Source organism: Salvia hispanica, chromosome 3 (assembly GCF_023119035.1).
Source record: "Salvia hispanica cultivar TCC Black 2014 chromosome 3, UniMelb_Shisp_WGS_1.0, whole genome shotgun sequence".
NCBI classification, from domain to species: Eukaryota; Viridiplantae; Streptophyta; class Magnoliopsida; order Lamiales; family Lamiaceae; genus Salvia; species Salvia hispanica.
In genome coordinates, this window is record NC_062967.1 from 8626718 (window position 1) to 8651346 (window position 24629).

The window sequence follows — 24629 nt, forward strand, 5'->3', positions numbered from 1 at the left end:
TTTGGTAGGGTGGATTACTCATCTAGGGATGGAATTCTATGAACAAAAATGTACCAAACATGCTATTACTGTTTAGTAGTACTTGCTTAAGCTCTTGTGCTGCACCAAAAATATGAAAAAGGTATAGCCAAAAGGCCCAAAACATGTGCACTTTATTATGCCAAAAATGTGCTACCCATTAATGCACATGCATTGTATATACAACAATTTACCAATTGGACAGATACTAACATTTATACACTAGAAATATCATATATCCAGCAGCAAAACTACATCTCTTCCAGCAGATTAAACGTAGCTACGATAAATAAACAGAAAAAGAAAAGAAATCTAACAGTAGTAGTTCATTGAGTATGTCTATCTTCTGGAGGAGAAAGGAAACAAAGGCTAGCAGGGCACAATATCAGCGAGCTTCAGTTTAACCTTCAAGAAACCAGCTTGAACTACTACTTCTTCTTTAGATAGATCCACTTCCAACACTGCAGCTTTTTTGTTGAGCGAAGGAACATTCACCATGTCACCAGCCTTTGGAAGTTTAAGCTTCTTCTCTGCAATGTGAAACAAACACAAAAAGAAAATGGAACACTGTAAGAAATAGTTACTTAAGATGGGGATGTCTTGGGCACTCCCCTGGTTCAACAAGCAAGGCCTAATTAAACAAGCAAGGCACCTGACTTTGGCGCAGAGTGGTGGTGTAATTAAAAGATTGGACCTGTGTTTTGAAATTGATTACCTGTAATTGACTGCTTGGTATTATCCACAGGCTCGGAAGACTCAGTAGCCACACAAGTTCTATTTTCACCTGTAGCAGCAGCATGTTGATTAACAATATTTGAAGCATGCTTATCCATCTCTGTTTTTGTTTGTTTGAGCAGTGGAGTAGGACGTGATCGAGATTCTCGCAGATTCTTGTGCATGGTGGAACGTGCTGAAGCAGCCATCTTGGATATTTCTTGCACCATTCTTTGTTTTTCCATCATCCTATGTTCTGTGACTCTGTTTCTAGTCAACAGTAGACTCTGGTAGAGTTTCTTTGAGATCCTGAACCCAAAACAAGGAATCATTTCTGCACCAGCCACCAGTTCAACAAAAATGCCCAGCTCAAGCGTAGTTCTAGCAAACTTGCTTTGTACATAAGGTGAGTTTGGGAAGGAAGTATTCCTACCATCTACCAGTTACCATTAAGATCATTAGACAGTAAGTGAAATTAATCCCAGCACATTTTCCCTTAGGCCTTAACACTATATTCAGTGCTGAATTTGCCAGTAATATGTCAAATCGCCACACTAACCAAACCACAAAACTATTTTGTCATAGTAAAAAGCTTCTCACCTCAGATAGTGCTGTGATTCATGAACTTTTTCATGATAATCCTGCTTGAATCTTTCCATATCCATTATTACCTGCACTAAAATTGGAAATGAATTTGCTAGATTGAATGTGTTTGACAAACTAGTATATATGAATCACAAGTTATTTACTTGAAGCACAACAAAATCTAGATCTATGGACATTCAAACTATTATCTATTTATTTATCAGAGTTGTAATAAAGTCAATCTTGGCGAAGTTGACAGAGTCAGGATATCACCTTCCTGGGAAATTAACTAGTTTATTTCGGGAAAGGATAATAACAGTGACCAGGAAAAGACATAGAGTTGCATAGCTGTAAAGAACTCAAGAAACAACTCCTCAACAAATCATTGAAATCTCTGAAGTTGAAATGTCATAGATTGATATGAGAATTCGTGATCTATTGAAGACTGAAACTCGTATATTTGTTGGGAGATTCCGTGCCCCTCTCTATAGGCAACCAGTATTGAAGTGTTCATTAAACCAAATCCAAATACCTCATTTATTTCTGCACTAGCTGCTCCATATAGTTTGCGCGCATTACTCAAAATTTCAACAGGCAGTCCGAGCCTCTCAGCAATATTGATAGCATTTGACCGTCCTAAAATTGATGCAAATTAAGTGTATCAAAGAGCTTCGGAATGTAAATGTAGAAAGCAGGAACAAGAATTAGCGGTTGATACTGGATGTTTATTGCTAATACAACCAAAACAAAATAGGAGAGGGAAGAAATAAGTGGCCTAGGAGCAAGATGAATATCATATTGTGTACCAGAGTTCAAATTTGAGCATAGCATCTCACTAGGCCAACAAACAGTAGATATTTCAAACCTGGAACTCCCCAGAGGACCCTGTATGTAGGTTTCAACTCCACTTCATCAAACTCCATGCAGGCATTTTCAAAGGCATTATTGCTGTCATAGGTGAAAAAGCAAGTGTTAATTGGCTACAGTCATGTGTCATTTTTCATTTTGACATAAGTTACCTGTATTTAAGACTTTTGAGTTCTCCATGATGTGTAGATGCAACTGTCAACAAGGCCCCAGAATCAGCAAAAGATTCCAGCAGTGACATCCCCAGGGCAGCTCCCTCGAGAGGATTTGTCCCTGCACCTACCTAAAAAATGTTGATAGAAAATACTAATTAATTGGTATACTATCAGCATGCTTTTTTTTTTTTTAAAAAAAGTCCATCATGGCTCACTTGTTTTTATTTGATATTTTCTAATAAAAAATATGTCAACTGATTTTCAACACATGAACTGAAGAGTGTATAATTTAAATTCCATACTTCATCCAAGAGCACCAATGACAGACTGGTAGATAGACCCTTGATTTCCTGCAAGGTTCAAAGTAGGAGTTAAAAAATGAGTTTCAACAAGGGAACAAATCAGGAAAGCAGTTAGAATTCATTAAGTTTTATGAGCACGAATATAATAAATAGAGTACAGTACATCTCATAACAAAGTACTGATCCAGTTGAGTGTTATTGATCTAAGGATCCAGTTACATGAGACACAAAAGAAGTTATGTTGCCAACTTACACTAATTTGTTTTAGATGGCCAGAGAAGGTAGATAAAGATTGAGATAGAGACTGTTCATCACCAATATCAGCAAGTACATAGTCAAACCAGGGAACTTTTGCCCCTTCTGAAGCCAAAACATATAGACCTACATGTCATTGACCTTGATAGCATCAGCACATATTAGGAGATAAAACACAATAAGTAAAACAAATCATCAGCTATATATTTGGTACTTTGGTATATGATAATCATTAGATGAGATCAATATAATGAAAAGTAAAAGTTACATAAAACATTGACATACCTGATTTTGCCATCATAGCAGCCAATCCAACTGTTTTCAGGCAAATGGTTTTGCCTCCGGTGTTGGGGCCAGTTATAATCAGAACTCTAGTTTTCTGTGATATCAATATATCGAAAGGGACTGGACGAACTTGCTTCAACTTAGCAACCTGAAATAACAATTTAGAGATCACAAAAGCTATACTCCTGCTAGCTATGCTTGAAACAGCAGGGTATTTTTCTGTGAAGGTTTTGCCTGCATTTCCAAAGCCGATACATTCAAATCTTCTTTAAACTTTGCAGATCCTCCAAGCTGTTTCCTTCTCCTGATCTCCTGGAAAAAGCATATGACTATAAGGGAACTTATAGATCTCAAATCATACCCTAAACCCTAATACAAAGATTGTATTGAGTATGCCACTAAAGGGAAAGCTCTACTGTACCCTAACGATTACTAACAAGGAGAAAAATATAGCACCAAGTGAAGATGTAACTAGCAAACGGGCCATCAAGATGATTTCTCGCAGTATTTGTCATGCTAATAGTAGCTCCTGAAGCTAGATCCTCTACAGCAAGTTTGACACATGTAACTGTCTTATCAGCCATTTGCAAAGTCACATGATAAAAGCACATGCCATGTCATACAGTTAATAAATTCAGGCTCCGTCACTTAAAACATTCTCTTTAGGCTCATTACCACCGAAGGAGCTCTATATTTACCCAACAAGACAATGTCACAATATGGGTCATTCTTCCTTCACTTGCCCCTACATCCCGATCCAAAACTTAGAAAAACAAAGGAACAGAAAGAAGCTATGTGTGGTAGTGAACCTTGTAAAAATCACATGTTAACACTTAACCATCCATGTAGCATGCAAGTAAAATCAAACGAGATAATGTTTTTAAGGATTGTTCTCTTCAAGTCCTATACATATATACCTGAAGTACGATTGTATGAAGAGACATGAATATAAATGAAGCATAACGTACAGCATTTGCATTACTGAGATCTTTCATGGCCATCTGTAAACTGTGACGATGCTTCTGAAGCAATAACGGATGGTGAGCTTTAGGCAGATACATAATCCACGTCCTCCTAGTTTGTTCCAATAAAATTTCCTCCTCTGCTGGGGTTTCAGCATTAATAGCTCTATCTTTATCTTTTACCAGATATAAATCAGGACATGCACCCTCAAAGGAAAGACTGTACTTTGCTCTAGCATTAATCTGTATCACATTATAAATATATAAATACAATATTTCGAGCATGTATGCATAGATATTATACACGCACGCACATAATGGACATAAGTAGCATTATGCTAATAAAGAAATTATCCCCATTTATGGATCTCTATGGCACATATAAGTTATGCTTTTCCAGTCATCAACAATTAAATGGCAATATTCCTTGCAAAACACTATGTAGAAAATCAGTTCGGTCAGCTGATAGAACTAATTTCACAATTTAAATATTACTAACTGTAATAAGTAATTTATGCAGGCAATAATCATTGTGGGAAAACAGCATTTCTTATGGGCTAGTAAGAAGAATAAAAGTAGTTTCCACAAGAGAGAGGGCTATAAATAATCAATAGTACTCACGACAATGCAACTTACAACCCAGAACTAAGTTCCTTGACATACCGTGTCTATCTTAATAATGCTGTTGAATATATTTTCAATGTCATTCAAATCTATTTGCATCTGTACAAGAAATAGAAAATAAGATTAGGTTTGAAGTACATATATACAAGAAAAGTGCAGTAGCTCAAGAAATTTGTCAGAACCTTCTTTGTTATCTTTAGAAGAACCTCCTGCTCTGCCTTTGCAACAGAATCTCTTGCTTGCTGCAGCTCATCATTAAGTGGAACAGCAGAGAGAGGCTCAATGATGTTTCCTGCACCTGCACCTGCACCACTATAGTAATGTATTATTTCTCACATGAGTTCGTAGTGGAAAAACAAAGCAGATTGTAGTGTACTACGTCTTCGAAAATTTTGTGACTCTTTTAATACATAACTATGTTTAATTGATAAATTAAATTGTAGTAGTAACCAAAAAAATTACTATCTGAAACTGAAAGTTTTATGCTTAAATGGAAATCAATGGGGTAGTTTGACATGAAACTCACTTAAACTGCTGTCTCAAATTCGACGTAATGCCTTAATCAATAATTATGATGTAACAAAAAGATAAAATTCTACAAATCTCCCGAAAAAAGTTACAATGTCTGCACAACTGGATCAAACATGTCTCTTATCTTTTAATATTTGTGTTACAATGTCTGAATGTCATAACTTTAAAGGCAAGAATAACGATAAAAGGTCAGCTATTGGCAAACTAATCATCAGTGTTCATCTCGTAGACTGTGGAGTTAAAATATTGAAAGAAGTCATCGCACCTTGCCAACAATAATCCCTCAATATTTAGACTCCTTGCAGCAACTGAGCTTATGCACCATCTGCCATCAATATTACATATTTCCTATGCAGTCACAAATTTACAATAAAAGTTCAAATATATTAGAATCTACATATGAAAAGGTTTCACTCTCACTATTTTACATCTATAAGAAGCTATGCGGAGTTGGTGCAAAAGATGAAGTAAACAACTGTACATCACAAGTACATTTTCCAGAAGGAGTATGTTACCAGAGTAGGCGTTTCTTTTGCTTCATTTCTGATCACGTTTTCCATCAACAGGTATAACTGAATGATGGAAATATTAAAAAAATTATGAATTGGTCACCCTTAAATAGACTTCACTAGATTCATACACACAACAATAGAACCAATACTCCATATCCCAAGCCAAATAACACTCAACATATTCCATCAACTTTAAGTGTTATCACTGCTTAAGATATAGTAGTACATAACTTTACCTTTTTCTCAAGAAGCCGCACTCGATCACGTGATTGCCGCAAGTTTGAACTCTGAAACGGGAAAACTTCATGATCAACCAGAAGGTGAACTAGATGCCAAATTGGTGAATGTAAATGCAATATTGACCAACCGCAGAATCTTTTACTGAGCCATCTTCATCTACAAGTTGCTCTATAAACTTAATCAACGACTGACTGATAACAAGTTCCGTAATCTGCAACATAACTGCTCAATAAGGCATAATTCCATACCATTAGGCAAACAATTGAAAATGCAATTCTGTCACTCCAACAATTATGGTACCAATTCTGATAGAGGCATAAACCTCACAAACCAATCTGAATCTTCCTTTATTGCAGCTTTGACATTGAATTGTAGTGTTTCTGCAAGTCGTAGAAGAACTACAAGAGCCATTGCTTCACTCCCACTCACGGGAAAACCTCTACGAGCACATTTTATGCCAGTTTCAACCTTCAAATAAAAGAGGATCAATTAACATGTTTTGTATTCCATTTACGAAGAAAGGTGAATGAAAAAGGATTTCATTCCATCTTTCTTCTGAAAAAAAGAAAGAATAGTCAAGGAATTAAATAGGACTATCAATCATTTATAATGTATCACACTCGTATTTCTATAGTGCCCGATATAGCATATTTCACGCACGGCAAATTATTTTAACTGATGCATCATAAAGTACAGAATTACCATACCAAAGCAACATCAATGCCAGTAAAATCTGTCATGGCTCCATATTTATGCATCTCCACAGCTGCTTTGGTCTCTTCTAGGAGCCTTATGCTACGTTGATAAGTTTTATTCAAATTCCATAACTGGTCCTGCACATGCAAAAAATAACAAATGTACTGAACAAACAAAAAAAAAGCTAACTAAACACTCAAGCTATCATCAAGCTATCTTTGCTTGTTTGAATTTTTCGTAGCTGTGCAACAAGTAATATTACATCCTTTCCCATGTAACATTTACATATTGATATTGTAACTTTGCCTTCCAAACCTGTTTCTAAATACATGCGGAGTATGTCCCATTCTTAAGATCCTATCTCCGCCCCTGACTACAGAAGCTACCAATTAGGTTCAAATGAATCATGCACTTAAATAACACGGATCAGAAAGGAATTTGATTAACCTGACTCTGATGCTAAATTAAACTACTCGGCAGTAATAAAAATTATTGATACAAACACGATCATTTTACATTCAATTATGAATAAAAACAAACAAATACAAGCGGATAAAGATATTGATATGCATACTCACTCACCTTGGTGGCTTGTTTGCCAAGCGTCGTGCCGGCGAATGAAGCCACGCAATCACAGAGCTGATCCCACTGCAGAACTCTGAGGCTGTCCAGAACAATAGACGGATGATCGTCGCCGTTCACACTACTGCCTCGGGAAGCAGCCGCTGCTATCAAAGCCTTGCCGCGGAAATTAAAAGGAGCTATGCGGAGCTGAAATTGAACGAATTTAGCAGTCGCCGTGGTGGTGGAGATTCCGAGAGCTGTTGCGCGAAAAGGAGAGCGGTAGAAGTTGTGAAGAAAGGGGAGTGAAGGCATGGCGCGTGTGAAGATGGCAATGAATGCCTTTGGATAAATGGAGGGAAAAGATTTTCGGATTAGGCTGAAAATGGAGAAAAAGCTTTATTCTTCGCCTCTCTTTCTGTTTGTAATTTCTTTTTGGTCCCTTATTTTTGCTGATATTTTTTAATCCCTCATAAAAAAAAGAAACTAGGCTTGACTCCCCATAACTTTCTTTTTTTGTACTTATCAATTTTTCAGGAAAAGAAATAATTTATGAAATCGGATAAAATAGGTTGAAGAGGAAGAAGAATAGCAAGCTGCGCATAAAAATAGTATAGTAGCCTAATTTAGAATTCAATTTCGAAATACTCTTTCGTCTTCGGCTAAATCAGAAATTTTTCGATTTCATTGCTCCCGAATACCCAATTTTAAGGTTAATTATCGAGGGAATTAGGAAGGGTTCAGCTTAAATTGCTGAGAAATGCAGCAACAGGCGCCGCAGACAATGAATCAAGCTTCACCGGCGGCGATCAATGTCGTCTCCACCGAGCAGATTCAGAAGGTACACCTCTCACTGCTGGGAGTACAACTAGTTGCATAAGCGTTTAAAAGGCTTGTATCCATTGTGTATGTGTTCACAAATCGAAGCGTAATAGAAAAGTTCTGCTGTCTGAGTGTGGATGACGCATTTATAGGATTTTGTGGATTTCCATTTATAGGGGTTTTTTCTATCGTCTACTATGTTCTAACTTAAATTCGTGCTAATTGGATTACTGGCATTAAAATGTATCATAAATGCATTTCAACAGTAATAAATGCATAACCAACACCAATATGTAAGTGTTTGTGCATCCATTAATGTTGGTCTTGGATTTCATATGATGCATTGTTTGTAAAGGTTTTGATTTTTGCCAACTTTTGCTTTCTTTGATTTGTGCTTTTTGTAACTTTTCCAAAACAAGAACCATTATAGGTGTGGTGTAGCTTTGTTTGCTTGTTGGCTTATCTAGTACAGCAAAGATTTACTAGTTGTTCGTGGATTTGAACGACTTATTGGAAGATTTAATGTATCCATCATCATTATGCTTGATGCAGTATTTGGATGAGAACAAAAATCTTATTGTGGCGATACTGGAGAATCAGAATATGGGGAAAATAGCAGAGTGCGCTAGGTGAGTCGCATTTCTTCTTGTTTGCCAGTGGTTTGTTTAATTGATATCATGTATATAGATTGTTTATCTTTACCATTGTCATTGTTTGCAGCACTTTTGTCATCACTTAACTTTATCCTTTGTTTCCAAGTACAATGTTTCTGAAACGACTTCTTAAATGGTGTGGACAAGCTGAAGAACTCATTTGTTGCATTTAAGCTATGAGTTGTTGCCTAACTAACAAAAGCTCTTTCAATTTTGGTTTTGAATTGTCTCAAAGAAAATAAAGCTAATATCAGAACTTACAGTTTCCCGATATGTGAATGTGATGCACAAAGATGAAAAACTATATCCATCCCAACTATGAATAAAATGGTATTTTTTTCTGAAATTATAAATTTCAGACTATATTTTTGACTTTTCAGTAGTGTTTCTTCAGTGTTATATCCTTACCTTTATTTCCTGATGTTGCTATATAGTGAGTACTTGTTGCTAGTATATCACTTAATATTCACTTTACCAAAATGGCCTTGCCCTCGTGTGCAATGTTGATTAGTAAACGCTCAAAAGGAATCTCAAACTTCAAAGGTTATAATTGAGAGCAGTATGCTACTTAAAGTAAAGAGGAGCTAAGATGTGGAAGCATAATTAGGCATCGTTAGAGTTTGTCAAAATTGTAGCGTGCATTTTTAATGTCCGGGACACTTTCATGCACGTGTTTGAGCTGTGGTATTGTAACTTGTGGTAGAGCTATGTTTAGTCTTTTTTGTTAAACACTAGCATGTTCTTCTGTGGATATCGGAGCAGTCATATCCAGAACATCTAGAATTCTCGTTACTCTATTGGCATTTTTTCAATGTATGAATATTGGATTTACTTCCTGAGGCTGCTATGCAACACGGAAATCCCAATATTTACCCAGAGACCTTTAGTCTATGTTGGATTAATTTCAGTTGTGGCGGAATGTGTTTGACGATAAGCTGGAAAGGGTGATGTGAAGCTGAAATTTTCCTAGTAAAACTGTGATGTGTTTGAAGGATAAGTTGGGAATAGTGATGTGTTACTCTGGAAGTATGTTTCAAGAATGCAAATAGAGTCGAACAATGAAGCCAAATGTACCCTTGATCCTCAATCATGTTAAATGTTTCAGGTACCAAGCTATCCTTCAGAAGAATTTAATGTATTTAGCTGCTATTGCTGATGCGCAGCCTCCAGGATCCGGAATGCCTTCACAGGTTCATCTATCGTTTTATTATGAATCTACTGGATATTATGTTTATACCAGCAACGGTAACCCAAGTATATTCCTCCAGTGCTGGTTAGACACACAATACTTCTCCTAATGAAATGATATTCTCATGCAGCTTCCTAATAGTTTAGTCGCAACCCAAGGAACCGCCTCAGGACTGCAAATCCATACTCCAATAATGCAGCAACCTGGTGCTCCTGTTGCGAAGTCACCCTTTCAGCTCAATGCTCTCCGGCCTCAGGACCAGCAGAATCAGATGCTCCAGTTCCAGCAGCAACTTCCTGCCCATTTCGGTCTTGGAGGAGGGCCCAACGGCTTGCAACTACCTGGGCAGCCAGGTCCGAGCGGTTCAATGGGTTTTCCAGGAAGCCAGTCAGGCATGCTGGAGGGTGTCTCCGGTGATAACCAAGGAAACACCAATTTTGGACCTGCAGATGGCCGAGAATGATACTTTTAAGGCTTGCTTCCCTTTCCATGATGGCTGTATCCAGCTCAGTAGTAGTACCTTTCCACGGTTAAGTATGAACCGAAATAGTTAAGATGAATGTTTTGATATTACTATAAATTATTTAGGTTTAGATGTTGTAGAATGATGGTTTTCAAAACGTCTGAGGCATTGTAAGACGGGCATGAGTTACATAGCTAGACATAGATCTCCAGTTTTCATGTCTGCACTATATCAAATGAATGTTTGTGTTACACTGAAGTTGATCTGGAACTCCATTTGGTAGCACATTATGTAGGCTACACATTTTCAGAAAATAAATCAAACACGTACTTATACAGAGGTAAAGGGATCACAAGAATACATACAAACTGGCATAGATTAATGTCATAGTGGTCAAAATAGAACCATGGTTGGTTGGGGTTCAGTTTAGTCATCATCAAAATTAAAAGCTATAAGAAATGGGATAGCTTGACACCAATAGGAAAAAAGCCCCAGTTACTATACGGTCACCAATACATAATTATATCTTGAATCACATTTCCATGGGGATATATAAAATGCATATTTCAACTTGACATGTTACAGCTTCTTCCTGTAAGCTGAAATTAAGTTAATCAGCACGTCGCTCAAATTACCAAAATATCCTGCACATGAGAGTCAGAAGTCGAGATGATGAGTGGATCCATGTAATCAAACATACTGATGGACATATTATCGATTTAAAGTCCAGTTACTAATTTGGTGCACGCTTTTCGCCATCCTTGGATCATATGTAAGTGATAATTTATGCCATCAGGAGATTCACAAGCAAAGGTCTCTGTTTTGTAAGAAAACAGTACAATCTAAATATACGCGCGTACTTACTATCTTCTGGGACTTGATGCAGCAGTAGTTGTCCTGAAATAACATATAATAATGAGATTTTGTTTTCTAAGGAAATGATTGTTATTGGACAAATTCACTAAATTCTTATAAAGAACCTGTTGTTCGGTTTTTGCCCAGCCATGCTCATACCAGGCTTCCCGTGAGATGAAACCTTGCTTTGATGATAATCAATTCTGTCAGGGCTCATCCCATTGCCAACTGAGCTCTTCGGTTCTGCATGATCGTTTGATCTGTTCAAAATACCATTTGAGACTCCTCCAGCAACATGAAAGGTGCTGCCGTTCAAGTTCTGACTTTGCATTGCTGAGAACTGAGAAGGATGGTCAGACATATTTGGAAGCCCAACAACTACAAAATCATGGAAACTGGGGCCTTGTCAGAGTTTACAGGAGAATTCAAGAGGACACCTTTTTCGATCTGTGGGAATGTGCCATGGGAGTAACTGCTACAGAAGGCGTCAGTGATGTGAATGAAGATGGAGCAGCTGCAGCAGCAGCTGCAGCGGCCACTTTAGCAGCAGTTGCTGTGGCTGCTATGGTTTTTTGTGCACCTTCTCGTAGCTGAATGTAGTCTCCCTCGATCAAAAATAACTGCAGCAAGATAATAGTCACAATGAATAATCATCATCTACTAAGATGTTGAAACATAAAGACTAAGGGGACTTACATCAGGATGATTGCCCACAAAATCATCAAGCTTCCCATACTTCTTTTTATAATCATGCCAGTGAAGAGGTGCAAGCATTTTTCCAAGTCTATTTGGAAGCTGTCCAAAGACATGTCAGATATCATCAGGCACCCAATAACAGTCATAGCTGGAAATAAATTACTACTAATATGAAGTGGGAGCAAATAAATTAACTCACGGTTGAACTAATTCTGGTCCTGCCACCAGATCCTATAGCGCGAGCTATAGAAGCCAGCAATGCTCTTTCGTCCAATAGATAACTTTCCCCAAGATTTCCAGCTATATCACTCTTCTGCTCCATGGAAGCAAAGGCAATGGTTGAAGCATCACTCGAGGCAGTACGTGAGGCTGTTTCACTAATATTAACAGCACGGGTTTGTCCTTCTGATGAAGATGCATTGATTGCAAAACTAGGATGTTCCATCATTGCATTTCTGTCATCCATGCTGTGACTAATTACAGGTGTGCCTTTCTTCTCCTGAGGTAGTAGTAGTAGTAGTTTGATCAATTTAATTTTAAAGAAGCATACTAAACATAGGAATTAAGTCCAGACTCAAGAACATAAGTTTCAGCACATAGGCTATGGCCAAGCGATTATGCAGAAGTAAATTGCAAAACATGTGCTAGAGGAACATTAGAAAAACCTTAGCGTCATTGCCATTATAGAGGGGATCCACTCTAAGAGCCTCATGAAACTGGGATGATATTTGCTGCAAGTTCAGCTGAGATTGGGCTTTATCATGGCTCTCATCTATAGAGTCATGCACCTAAAAATGCATGACATAATTATAAACAAGATATATAAGGGCATAAATAAGGAACACAGCCACTTGTACAAGAGTCATCTTTAAGCTACCAACCTCTACCTCTCCATTTGGTGATGGAACCACAGAATCAGCAGCATCTAGCTGTGAATCGATGCTTGCATCCACATAGTTTGCACGATGACCATGCTCATTTACCGCTAATGCTTCATGGTCAAAATGAGAATGCGTCCTAGACAAATTTCCTTCAGTTTGCTCAGGATACTGCAAATGTTCAGTTTATGGTTTAGGATTTAGGTTTATATAAACAAAGAAATGCACAAACTCAACTAACATAGGGGAAAAAAGGCAATAGACCGTTTACCTGCTGGCTCTGCCAATTTTGCACCAATGGCATACCGGATAATGACTGCAAAGGAGACTGTGTGACTTGCGAGGGATGAGGTACACCATGTTGCATTACAAATGGATGCAACGCAGTTGGAAGGTAGGCCGGCATACCAAACATGGATGATGGAGCAAATGGAACACCATTAACTTGGTCATTCTGTTCAAGAGAGAAAAAAGAGGGAACAAAACTCAGCAAACAGAAAAAGGTGAATGGAACAAAAAGTTGGGGAAATGTTTCTACATTGCGACTTGCACTAATTACAGCAGGAATCCTTCATTTCAGCTCCTATTCGTAGATGGAAACTTTTGACAACTATGAATTTGCAAAATCTAGTACTAATATGAGAAACTGAAAGAAACGAGTGCTAATTACAGAATTACTAGGCATGCAAACAATGTTAGAGCTTCCAGCTTCAAAAGGGCACAAATAGAGAAAAGCTTGTATAAAAATACCAACAAAAAGAATTTAGAAGATTTACCTGTGTTACCGTGGTCCCTCCAGAAGTTTCAGAATTTCCATTTTCTAAGCTACCAGTGTTTACATTGGGTGAGTTGCGATCATTCACCTCCAACTGGATACCATTCGCATGTTCAAGTCGAGATGCGTCATTTGAATTTGTATGCAAAACATGAGACGCATCTGATTGGTTTCCACTCTTTTCTCTTGAATCGGCCATTTCAAGCTGGAGCTGTTGTACGTGCAAATGAAGCCTTTCCATTTCCCCAAACTGACATCAGAGTATATTATTTTAGCTACAGAAAGAAAATGAGAACAACCAATGTTGCAAATGGCTTCTAGTATGATTGTTTCATCTTAAGAACCTGTCTTTGACAGCCAAGCCACAACTGATTATACTGTTCTGTTCGTTCTCTCAGTTCAGATTGTAAGGTGTGATTAGCGGATGTTTGCAATGCATCAATTTCCTGAGCACGAGATATCCAAGTTTGTGCATCCCTTATCTGCTCATCTTTAAAAATGGCAGTTTCTTGAGCAATCCTATGCTACAACAGACATTGCAATCTGCTTTATTATAATCTTCAAAAACTTGGCAGATAAAACTTGAGTCACATTGTCAAACAAAACGTTACCTAGAGAACAAACTAATACTACATCTCAACAGAACTATCAATCTAGTATCACACACACACACACAAAGACAAACAAAAGCTCCAATGCGGTGATATCATAAATAGAGTAGTGTAAGTCAACAAGACCAAACCCATATTGTTTACACAAATGCAATTAATATCAATCTGAACTAAAGAAGCTAACAACCAAATGGCGATTAAACAGGTGCTCCGGGATAATGAGACAATGTTGCAAAGATAAAGATATGCATGACACATAAAATAATCAAGAAACCTGTTCCTGCAATTCAAGGAACTGGCGCTCTTTTTCTTGAATATGTTCCTGAAGATCATGAATTTGTTTAATATGCTGTGCTCTATCAGCTTCGACATTATCCCTCTCCATCCTACAATGAATTGTGAGAATGTGAGACATACACATAGTAGTTGCAAGGTATATAAATTATTCCAGCCCTACACAATTACACATGATGCAAACATAGCAAGAAAAGCATTAAAGTATAGCTTATTATGACAGAAAAACTACTTAACAGTAGGTAATGAGTTTGAGTAAAGCATGCAACAAAAAAGATTAGATAATCATGAAACATGATTTCTAATATCATCTAATAAGAATACAAATAAGAAATAGGAAAAATACATTCAAGATTAAAGAAAAATACATGTAGCTCTGAAGCTTGTTGTTTTGTTCCCTTAAAAGATCCTCTTTGGCCCAAGCCTGCTAAACAAGAGGAAAGGTTAGACTCAGAAATATTCACCATGAACCATTAGCAGACTCCCAATCAAATAGAAAATATAAAGCATCAAAATTTTAAACTGACCGCTTCATTGTCCAATCTGATAGCATGTAATTCTCTTTCCTTTTCATCCATCCTTCTCTCCAACTCATATATCTTCTGTTCCTTTTCATGCAGTTGTTCCTAGAAATCAACCAACCTTCCAAGGTTAGCAAGAAACGTCCATGATTAGCACACATCCTTGTGTATACCCACAGTGGATGGCACCTTAGTGAAAAGTCATGATTGTCCACAATGCAGTAGCAGTATACATATATATCACGGTTTCCATAACAAAATAAATACAAAAACCTGAAGTTTGACATTGGCATTCATGTGCTCTTTTATCTGACCATCAAATGTATTATGCAATCTCGCAACTTCAGATCGTACGGAGACTTGGGCTCGAAGTTCAAGCTCCATGTTCTGCAACTCCTCCCTTTTTTCCACTACATTGTGAAGTCTTTGCTGCAAAATATCATTATCCAGACCCCCATCAATCACGATCGAGTGAAAATCAACATCGAGTTGCCTTCTTCCATGCTGCACCTTCACATAAAAACAATCATTCATTTTGATTTTCATCAAATTATTGCAGCAACTAACCAGCTATAGAGAATAAGAAGAAAAAATAGTTCTAAACACAGCTATCACCTCGTATATTAATCTCTCATCCGATCGACCTACTTTTGAGCGCTCCAACTCCTGTGCATGCAGCCACAAACATAGTAAAAATACAGAGAGCAATATTCACAAAAAAAGACCCAAATTTTAGTGCAATGTTACATCAAACACTATTTTCTACAAGTAGAGCTCCGAGAATCAGACAACTAAACAGGAATAGAGCAGCACTAGCAGAATATTCACTAATTTCGGGACCTTCAGTTCATTTTCCCCCAAAATTAATTTCCCAATCCGAATTCTAAGGCTAAATAACGACATTACAAGCAGATCCTCACCTCGTTACCGGAGCTTCTAACCGATTGCTCAGATACTACGCGCCACTCGTCGCGGGAAGGTTCAAACGGCGAAGAATCCAGCATCGCAACCCCGCCATTGCGCACCGCGGCAGTAGCACCGGGCGCGGCCTCCATTAACTCAAAAAAATCACACCTTTTATCCTTAAAATGCCCTAATTTGTTGTGAAAAACCTTCACCTCAAAAAGGCCAGACGTGGAGAGAGAAATCAGAGTGAGCGAACAGAAAATGGAGATGGGATTTGGAAGTATGTAGAGAGATAGTAACGACGAAGTGAATCCAACAAATTTTTGTACGTTTTTGCGGCAGATTTTGGGGTTCTGTTATGAATTAAGGGTTTTAGAGGGGCTTAAAAAATATTTGCCTGCTTCGCACCTACTCGTATGAATTTCCGTGGACTAGTTTCGTTTTTCTTTTTCTTTTTTAACTGAGAAATATTCTGCTCAGTAGTTATAATAGTCATTTAAATTATGGAGTCAAATTTAATTACTTGAAACTTATATGTATTCAATTAAAATTAATAATTAAAAAATTAAAATTATCTCAGTTATTTATGAAATGATACTCCATATTTATGATGATTAGAATGATATTGTTTCATTAAAATAAATAAATACTCTGTACAAATTTTATAATTTGAATGTCCATTATCTCTATATATTTTTTTTGTAATTATAATAAGCTGAGAAAAATTATGTAAGTTTATAAAAAAAATTTGGATCAATTTAAAATATTTGTGTTTTGGATACAAAAAAATTATTCATTATTTCAACAAAATTTTAATAAACGTACATAATTGTACGTACATAACCGAACTTGTTTTAACATTTTACAATGAAAATCGTATTGTAAACATTAATTGATTTAAAATAAATTTCATACTAATCATTTTGCAACACTTTGGAAAAAAATATATATTTTTACTTAATATTGTATAGTTAATTCAAATCAAACTCGAAATCATATTACGATTCAACATAAAATATCTATATCACTTCTTTCTTATTGCTACATATAATCTAATAAATATAAAAATTTAAAGATATGGCTCGAAATCATATTACGATTCAACATAAAATATATATATCACTTCTTTCTTATTGCTATATATAATATAATAAATATAAAAATTTAAAGATATTATGTACGCGTAGGTTGTATGTTTATATTTTCCCATTTTTTTCTTAATGAATATAGTTTACAAGACATTCAAACTATAAATTCGATAACTTTATTCATGAACTTCCAATGTACAAAACTTTAAATGTACAATAGTATAAACTTAAATCATTGTCATACTATGAAAAGCTAAAAAAGTGCAAAACAAATATAAAAAGTATGTATACATAATTACGCGATAAATAAATTGAGAATTACAGTGTATTATATTTAATTTGAATTACTAGATGAATCTTTTGCGGTCTGAGTCGGAGCAGCTTGTCCCTCCACGATCACATTTGGAGTCTTAACCTTGAATCTCTCATCTCTTAGCTCCTCGATCTCGTCGTCAATTCCTCTAGTCCCAATCGCCCTCATGCTCATGCTCTTCGTCTTCTTCATATTATTCAATGCATTCCCGACCATCTCAAACAATTCTTCATAAGTTTCGTCGAAAATCTTCTTAAAGAATTCGCGCCGTTTGATGTACATCTCTCCGAACGATTCTAGCAAAGCAACAAGTCTCAAGTCGATCATTTTTCCCGATTTCCATCTGATGAAATTGTGAGTCTTTGTATAACTATGATTGTCGAATAGATCGATTTCCATTCTTTAACGCTGCAAACTATAATCAAACTTTTTATAAAAAGAAAGTGGGGTATGTTTTGATGAAAAAAGAATCGTGGATTGATAAATAGGTGCAGATGTTGAGTTTATTTTCGACTTGTGGTAGCACATATTTATAAGCCTCAAAATCACTTGTATGCCAAGAAACAATAATTTTTTATCAATAAAATAAAATTTCTTAGTCGAGCATGTGAAGTTATATGATAAACGCGGCGGTTGACTTAGATTAAATTCCATGTAATTCGACTAAAATATCACAAAACTTGATTGTAAATAGTAATTTTTTTTCCAAATATATATATTTTTTATTTGATAAAAACACTGAAGCTTGAAGATACACCATGCCCAAAAAGTACTACTACTGCGATTTCTTTTTTTTGACTAAGTTCCATAATTTGATCAAGCGATAAATTATAATTATTGAAGTCTGTTATATTTATATAGTACTCCATCCGTCCCCTATTAAGAGTCACACTTTTCCATTTCGGGTCCGTCCCTAATTAAGAATCACACTTCATTTTTACCATAAATAGTAATTAGGTCCAACGTTCCACTAACTCAATTCACCCACATTTTATTATAAAACCAATATAAAAAAATGGGTCCCACATTCCACTAACTTTTTCAACCAACTTTTCTTTACATTTCTTAAAACCCGTGTCCGGTCAAAGTGCGACTCCTAATAGGGAACGGAGGGAGTATATTTTAATCCCAAATAAATATTGTTTATTTTATTGAATTCGATTAGTATATAGTTTGCTTGCACGTTTTGAATTAGTCTCGATTCAAAGTCCTACACTCATACTGTTTGGCTTCTAGACATCTGTTTAGATAAATATATTTAAATACTTCCAATGCAATGGTGATGACTCAATATTAGGTAAATTACAACATTACGTGCAATTAATGTGAAATGGGCTTATAAACGAAAAAGTTAAATTAAAAAAATGCTCAACTTGTGTATTCTTGAAGTATATAGAGCACAATAAGCAACATATTATTACGAGTACTACATAAGATATTAAAAAGCACGTAGTATAAATTTTAATTGAAACAGAGTTATTTAGATGATTATGTATTGGGCATACACCCAATATTTACTTTTGTTGGATTTTTAAGTCCATTTAAATCACAAGCCTAAGCTCATTTAAATATGAAAAAAACATTCTTAGATAATTGAAAAAAATTAAAACTTCAGTTTTCTATTTCTAACAATGAGATTTATCAGAAGTCAACCACATTCTATAATTTAAATGAGTATAAACATTGAAATCCACTTTGATCTGATTTTTAAATTAAATATTACAATGTCAAAATTTAATAATTACTAAATTTAGGAACCATCTTCTAATTCGTCGGATTCAGATGAAACCTAAAATAATTTGTTTGTTAGTATATACCAAATGAATCCAATCTTGTTACAATTACTACTATTACTATTACATGTTTGTTGTTTTCAGACAGCAATTGAACTGTTATTCGTTGCGATAAACGAACTGAATTCCAAACTGAAAAATGGAATGAAAAATTGAAAATGGAGGACCCTACTTTTACTTTAGGCTAAGTCTCAATTGACTTCCGTGGACACCGTGTTTCTCAAGGTTACAAAAATGCAAAATTGCCTAAAAAAAATTCCTTCTTTTCATCTCAATTTTTGTGGGTTTTTGTCTTCTATTGGAGTGCTGATCAAATCTACTGGAGGAGTACTAAAATTGATCGCCTCAGTCTTCCCTCTCAGCCTTTTGAAGCATTTTTAGACCTTTTTTTTTGTAGTTTCGCTTCTTCCGGAGGCCAAGAGAGCTAGAAATGTCAACTTCTGCAAATGAAGATCAGGGGCTGAGGTATAGATTTACTTTTTTTTTTAATTTCAAACTAAATATCGTGTTTTTATTGTATTTTTAGCAAGATATGCTTATTGTTCATTTTTAGGGGAAATTCTATTGGAAATTTGGTGTTTAACGCATTTTGTGATTTTTTAGAAAGAGGGCCTTTTTGTGATTGTCATGTTCTAGAAAAAACGATGGCCAAATCCACGATGAGTTGAGTGTGAAATGAAATTGAATTTAGGAACTGGGTAGTTTAGACTTGAAGTATTATACTGTGCAGTGCGTGCTCTTTTTGGGAATGATGTTGTGTCCTAAGCTAGGTATCTTGATTGTGACAATTTGTGTTCATGAATGTCTAAATGAAGTTGGAATAGGATACGAAACGTGATTTGAAGTACTAGATGTTCGTCCCTCAATAATGTGCGGTATGAATGTATGGATTGCTTATGAAATGTAAGTTACTACTTGTTTTAGTAGCTCAAGGTCAGGATGTTGATGTTTTGGGATCAATTTTACTTAAAGAATATGAAAAGGCATAAATGTTATGTTGTCAAGAATAGTATTTTCTGTTTTTTGTTGCTTGAATCGAGATATAGTTCTATACAAATATGATATGACTCCGTGTTGGCTTGAGCACCATGCCATTTGCAAGTTATCACTTTAAAATCACTTTTAGAGTTACACTTTTGTTGTTTCGGATATCCGAAGTTGAAGTTCAGGGGTAAAGGGGAAGAAATTGGGAGTTTATAACATGCATGAGCTGATCATCTCAACTCTTACTTTGTCAGGAAAACTGAGAACATGGAAGAATCAGATTCAATGACAATCGAATTTCTACGAGCAAGACTGTTATCTGAAAGATCTGTCTCAAAAACAGCAAGGGAAAGAGCTAATGAGCTGGCCAATAGGGTGAGTTGCAGTGATTTTTAGTTCCCTTTGACTTGCATTGGCTGTTAAATGTATTTTTTCGGTCAGCGTTTTCCACTCATTTCATGATTTTTGAGGAATTATTCAAAATGGAATGGTTTTGAGGATGTGAATGCATCTCTTCATTCTACTGTTTTGGTCTCTCTAAACTTGTAAAATACGATGAAGGTGGCAGAACTCGAAGAACAGCTAAAGTTTGTTTCGCTTCAGAGAGAAAAGGCTGAAAAGGCGACATCAGATATTCTTGTGGTTCTGAAAAAACATGAAATAGGTGATGTATCCGTAGAATTCGATTCATCTTCCGAGCAGGAGGAAAACTCACAGGACTTTGAAGCTCGCAATGGTCCTTGGACGACAGGAGAAGCTTCAACTAACTTGAAATCAAGAAATAACGAGAAGGAGGCGTATACCAGTTCTGAAATTGAATCTTCTCCATCAACTGGTAGAAGCTTGTCCTGGAAAAGTACTCGAGATTCTCAGCATTCCGTTGAAAAGAAGAAACACATAGATCCCGTCAGAAGAAGAGCTTGTTTTTCATCTAACGGTTCGTCATCAAGGAGGAGTGGAAAATCATGTCGTAGGATAAGGCGCAGAGACACGAGGTAGCATTTGCTTTCCATGAATTTTAATTTGTAGTTCATTTCAACATGTGATCATGTTTTGGTTATGGGGCATTATTCGTGATTTGCTCGAGCTGCAAAGTAAGTTCCTCAGATCATCAATGATGATGCGATTCTGTTTTGTGGTGCCAGATCAGTAGAAGAGTTGCAGAATGATGGGACTGAGAAGACCACGCACTCCAAAGGCTCATCAAATTGCTCTGATGGCGAGGCCGTTGCATCACCCGAAACTTCTGGATACGCTAATGGGGAAAACCCTCCGGAAAAAACAGTTTCTGGAAAAAGTAATGGAACCCAAAAAGTTAATGGCCACCATTTTGGTGTACCGGAAAAGGACAAAGACATGGAAAGTGCACTGTTGCATCAGGCGCAGCTCATTTGCCGATACGAAGAGGAGGAGAAGGCCCAAAGAGAATGGGAAGAGAAGTTCAGAGAGAATAACAGTGGCACACAGGTATGCTTTATCTGTTTTGGCCGGCGATGAGGCATCCAGACACAGATCCCGACAATATATGTCCACAGCACAAGTGCCAGAAAAGACATCTCAGCCTTATGCAGGGAAAAGCGTCCCTCTCTCAGGGGCTTCTTCATCCTTCGATCTTGCAGTCGTGCCTCAGGAAACTTCTAGTTTAGGATCTGTCCTGGAAGCACTCCAGCGTGCCAAACTATCACTGAACGAGAAACTCAGTAGCTCGCATCAGGTAGCAGAACGAATGTCTGGCAGAGTCATTCAACCTCCCAACGCCTACATGAACATGATGAATGGCTTCCAGATTCCCTTCGCAACCCCTGGCCTCTTCAGATTGCCAACGGATTATCAGTTTGAACCAACTGCTAGAGTCAATCCTGGCATTGGTCCACAACCAATTTTTGCCAATTTCACCGAACCATATGTGGAGCCAAGAAGCGATGCATCACGTGACCTATTCCACACTGCTCCAAGCAGAAGCTTAACTCCAGAGATAAGGTATACTGCAGCTCCTCCGCATAGGTTTCTTAGCCAGCCTCGGCTAGGGGGAGGCGACCCCAGCCCTTCTACCTCAACGAACCATCTTGATCCCCGTGTCCCACCACCTCAAGAATTGTATCCATTTTTCCCATACACCAATATTTCTTCAAACAAGGAAGAGATTTCAAGGACTTCCCTGAACTCCGAGAAGGGGCTACCACCGTTCATGCGCTTGTCTCCTTACGATGGACATCCCGGACCAAGCATGTACAGGTAGCCTTGAATGGTATGGATTATTACATAACTCTTTTTAATATTGTGTAAATTTAATTTGTGAGGCGCATGCATGCATGCATCATGAATTGTGTATATCCAAATTCATTGTAGTATTAATCTGAAGGACCTCCTACTAAACTCCAAAAATCCAAATTCTTAGGCCCTATCCATTCTTAATTAGGTGTTTCTCCCACCTTTCTCCAACTCTCACATAGCTTATGCACCTGCCACGTGTCCAAAAAACAAGCCATTTTCTCCGGCCACACCACATAAATACACAAAATCCTCTTCCTCCTCAATTTACCAAAAAAGAGTTAGATGGATACAAGTAGTAAAAGCATTAGAGTTCTTATGTTGCCATGGCTTGCTCATGGCCACATTTCACCTTTTTTACAGCTCGCCAAATCCTTAGCAAAACGAAACTTCGTCTCCTACATTTGTTCTTCACAAATAAATCTGGATCATATACGCAAACATCTCTCCCCAAAGGACTCCATCTCCATCAAGCTCGTCGACCTCCAAATCGCCGCCACCCCGGACCTCCCCCTGCACCACCACACCACCAACGGCCTCCCGCCCCACCTCATGGCTCCCCTCAAGAGGGCCCTCGACCAGGCCCGCCCCACCTTCTTCACCCTCCTCACCACCCTCAAGCCCGACCTCGTCCTCTACGACTTCCTCATGCCATGGGCACCCGAGGAGGCCACCGCCGCCCTCAACATCCCTGCCGTTCTCTTCTTCCCCACCGGTGCCGCCTCCATCTCTCTCCTCGCGCACCACTGGCTCGGGGGCGCCTCCGGTTATCCCTTCCCGGCGATATACTTCCGTGAGAACGAGCACGAGATCTTCAACCGCTTGGTGAACTCCGCCGGCAGCGACACGGAGGACCATGTTAGGGTTCAGGACTGCCTCCGGCGATCCTCGGAGATCGTCTTGATCAAAACATTTCGAGAGATGGAAGGGAAATACATTGATCTTTTGTCGAAATTGACGCAGAAGAAATTCGTGCCGGTTGGCCCTCTTGTTCAAGAGGTAGGACAAGATGTCGACGACGACATGATCGTGGAATGGCTCGATCGGAGAGATCAGCGGTCGACGGTGTTCGCCTCCTTCGGAAGCGAGTATTTCTTATCGGAGAACGAGATGGAAGAGATAGCGCACGGGCTCGAGATGAGCGGTGTTGGCTTCGTGTGGGCGGTTAGGTTTCCGGCGGGAGAGAGTAAGACGGTGGGGGAGAAGCTGCCGGAGGGGTTTGTAGAGAGGGTGAGAGGGAGGGGGATGGTGGTGGGGGGTGGAGTTGCCGCAGCCATGGATACTGTCGCGCGGGGAGCGTGGGGGGTTCATGAGCCACTGCGGGTGGAGCTCGGTGATGGAGGGGCGTATTGTGGGGTGCCGATAATCGCGGTGCCGATGCATTTGGACCAGCCGTTGAATGCTAGGGTGGTGGAGGAGGTGGGGATAGGAGAGGAGGTGGTGAGGAGTAGGGCGGGGAGGTTGGAGAGGGGGGAGGTGGCGAGGGTGGTGAGGAAGGTGGTGGTGGAGAAGAGTGGGGTGGGGGTGAGGCGGAGGGCGGAGGAGATGAGCAAGAAGATGAGGGAGAGAGGAGAGGCGGAGGTGGATGGGGTGGTGGAGGAGGTAGAGGGGTTGTGTAGGAGAAGAGAGAGATGTAATCTCGTCTCAGAGAATTCAATGGATAGGTTGGACGTTTTTGTTCAACAAAATAGAGAAAAATTGTTGAGTGAAAATACATGAGACTACGCTTCATTTCTATACTAGTTTGATCATCAATAACATTTTTAGCAACACGCGTTTCTTGTATGTACAATATGATATTTTGTAAAGTTTATCACACCCTTCTTCCTTTACTTTATTATGTCCTAGTTGTTATTTTTATCTAATTTTTCATTTTTATTTGTCTAAGTTATAAATTTTCATTTTTATCTGTCCATATTAATTGTCCCATTTTATTTTTATTATTTTTTATATATATTGTCCCATTTTATCTTTATCATTTTTCATATTTCACTAACTTATTTATTCATATTTAATACAAATTCAAGAAAAAGCAAGAAGATTTAATTGCATGGCCAAAATTTTCATTCTATCCCATAAGATAAGTATTTTTTTTTTCCTCCCATGAAAATATGATTTCTATTTATGAATTTTTTTCCCAAGCTCATTATTCATATACTTTAATTTATTTATAACTTATACCACTAGATTTATCATTAAATATTAATAAT

The 24629-nt window shown here is 37.7% G+C and overlaps 4 protein-coding genes and 1 pseudogene across 8 annotated transcripts; 3 read left to right on the forward strand and 2 right to left on the reverse strand.

Moving 5' to 3' along the window:
- Positions 1–111: 111 nt before the first annotated feature.
- Positions 112–7673, reverse strand: LOC125213399 (endonuclease MutS2). Of its 2 annotated transcripts, XM_048113916.1 has the most exons (20): positions 7329–7673; positions 6758–6883; positions 6351–6518; positions 6178–6261; positions 6047–6097; positions 5814–5870; positions 5564–5646; positions 4950–5079; positions 4807–4866; positions 4150–4386; positions 3416–3493; positions 3182–3329; positions 2895–3022; positions 2642–2689; positions 2337–2467; positions 2183–2265; positions 1850–1953; positions 1333–1403; positions 734–1041; positions 112–548 (listed from the first exon to the last, which is right to left on the reverse strand). In XM_048113916.1, exons 1-20 carry the CDS (start codon positions 7620–7622, stop codon positions 388–390), a joined length of 2550 nt encoding a protein of 849 aa, XP_047969873.1. In that variant the 5' UTR covers positions 7623–7673; the 3' UTR covers positions 112–387. The 2 variants fall into 2 exon arrangements, 1 of the variants encoding a protein (XP_047969873.1); XR_007174938.1 differs by lacking the exon at positions 112–548 and having other exon boundaries at positions 985–1041; positions 1333–1408.
- A 202-nt stretch (positions 7674–7875) lies between these two features.
- On the forward strand, positions 7876–10692 carry LOC125213441 (GRF1-interacting factor 2-like). The gene is made up of 4 exons (XM_048113996.1): positions 7876–8148; positions 8682–8758; positions 9888–9972; positions 10102–10692. Exons 1-4 carry the CDS (start codon positions 8068–8070, stop codon positions 10432–10434), a joined length of 576 nt encoding a protein of 191 aa, XP_047969953.1. The 5' UTR covers positions 7876–8067; the 3' UTR covers positions 10435–10692.
- Positions 10693–10792: 100 nt separating this feature from the next.
- LOC125213440 lies at positions 10793–16281 on the reverse strand. 4 transcript variants are annotated; one of them, XM_048113993.1, is made up of 17 exons: positions 15985–16281; positions 15680–15730; positions 15338–15574; positions 15071–15169; positions 14912–14967; positions 14524–14635; positions 13983–14162; positions 13640–13888; positions 13135–13317; positions 12867–13034; positions 12651–12773; positions 12185–12484; positions 11986–12084; positions 11727–11909; positions 11415–11629; positions 11295–11331; positions 10793–11078 (listed from the first exon to the last, which is right to left on the reverse strand). In XM_048113993.1, the coding sequence occupies exons 1-16, from the start codon at positions 16117–16119 to the stop codon at positions 11298–11300; spliced, it is 2424 nt and encodes an 807-aa protein (XP_047969950.1). In that variant the 5' UTR covers positions 16120–16281; the 3' UTR covers positions 10793–11078; positions 11295–11297. The 4 variants fall into 4 exon arrangements, with proteins under 4 accessions (XP_047969950.1, XP_047969952.1, XP_047969951.1 ...); XM_048113995.1 differs by having other exon boundaries at positions 11299–11331; positions 15338–15568; positions 15985–16280; XM_048113994.1 differs by having other exon boundaries at positions 11299–11331; positions 12873–13034; positions 15985–16280.
- Positions 16282–19265: 2984 nt separating this feature from the next.
- Positions 19266–22387, forward strand: LOC125209189. Its single transcript, XM_048108798.1, has 6 exons — positions 19266–19389; positions 19562–19629; positions 20403–20523; positions 20710–21143; positions 21294–21615; positions 21710–22387. Exons 2-6 carry the CDS (start codon positions 19595–19597, stop codon positions 22385–22387), a joined length of 1590 nt encoding a protein of 529 aa, XP_047964755.1. The 5' UTR covers positions 19266–19389; positions 19562–19594.
- A 280-nt stretch (positions 22388–22667) lies between these two features.
- On the forward strand, positions 22668–24251 carry LOC125212579 (annotated as a pseudogene).
- The last annotated feature ends 378 nt before the right edge of the window (positions 24252–24629 follow it).

Coding starts and splice junctions, on each gene's coding strand:
- LOC125213399 (XM_048113916.1), bottom strand. CDS start 7,622: ATGCCTTCACTCCCCTTTCTTCACAACTTCTACCGCTCTCCTTTTCGC. Junction 6,098..6,177: donor GCTCAGTAAAAGATTCTGCG/GTTGGTCAATAT, acceptor TTCCCGTTTCAG/AGTTCAAACTTGCGGCAATC. Junction 3,023..3,181: donor TGCTATGATGGCAAAATCAG/GTATGTCAATGT, acceptor AATGACATGTAG/GTCTATATGTTTTGGCTTCA.
- LOC125213441 (XM_048113996.1), top strand. CDS start 8,068: ATGCAGCAACAGGCGCCGCAGACAATGAATCAAGCTTCACCGGCGGCG. Junction 8,759..9,887: donor AAAATAGCAGAGTGCGCTAG/GTGAGTCGCATT, acceptor TAAATGTTTCAG/GTACCAAGCTATCCTTCAGA. Junction 9,973..10,101: donor GATCCGGAATGCCTTCACAG/GTTCATCTATCG, acceptor ATTCTCATGCAG/CTTCCTAATAGTTTAGTCGC.
- LOC125213440 (XM_048113993.1), bottom strand. CDS start 16,119: ATGGAGGCCGCGCCCGGTGCTACTGCCGCGGTGCGCAATGGCGGGGTT. Junction 12,774..12,866: donor CACCAAATGGAGAGGTAGAG/GTTGGTAGCTTA, acceptor ATGCATTTTTAG/GTGCATGACTCTATAGATGA. Junction 11,332..11,414: donor GGGCAAAAACCGAACAACAG/GTTCTTTATAAG, acceptor ATGTTATTTCAG/GACAACTACTGCTGCATCAA.
- LOC125209189 (XM_048108798.1), top strand. CDS start 19,595: ATGTCAACTTCTGCAAATGAAGATCAGGGGCTGAG. Junction 19,630..20,402: donor AATGAAGATCAGGGGCTGAG/GTATAGATTTAC, acceptor TTACTTTGTCAG/GAAAACTGAGAACATGGAAG. Junction 21,144..21,293: donor ATAAGGCGCAGAGACACGAG/GTAGCATTTGCT, acceptor TTGTGGTGCCAG/ATCAGTAGAAGAGTTGCAGA.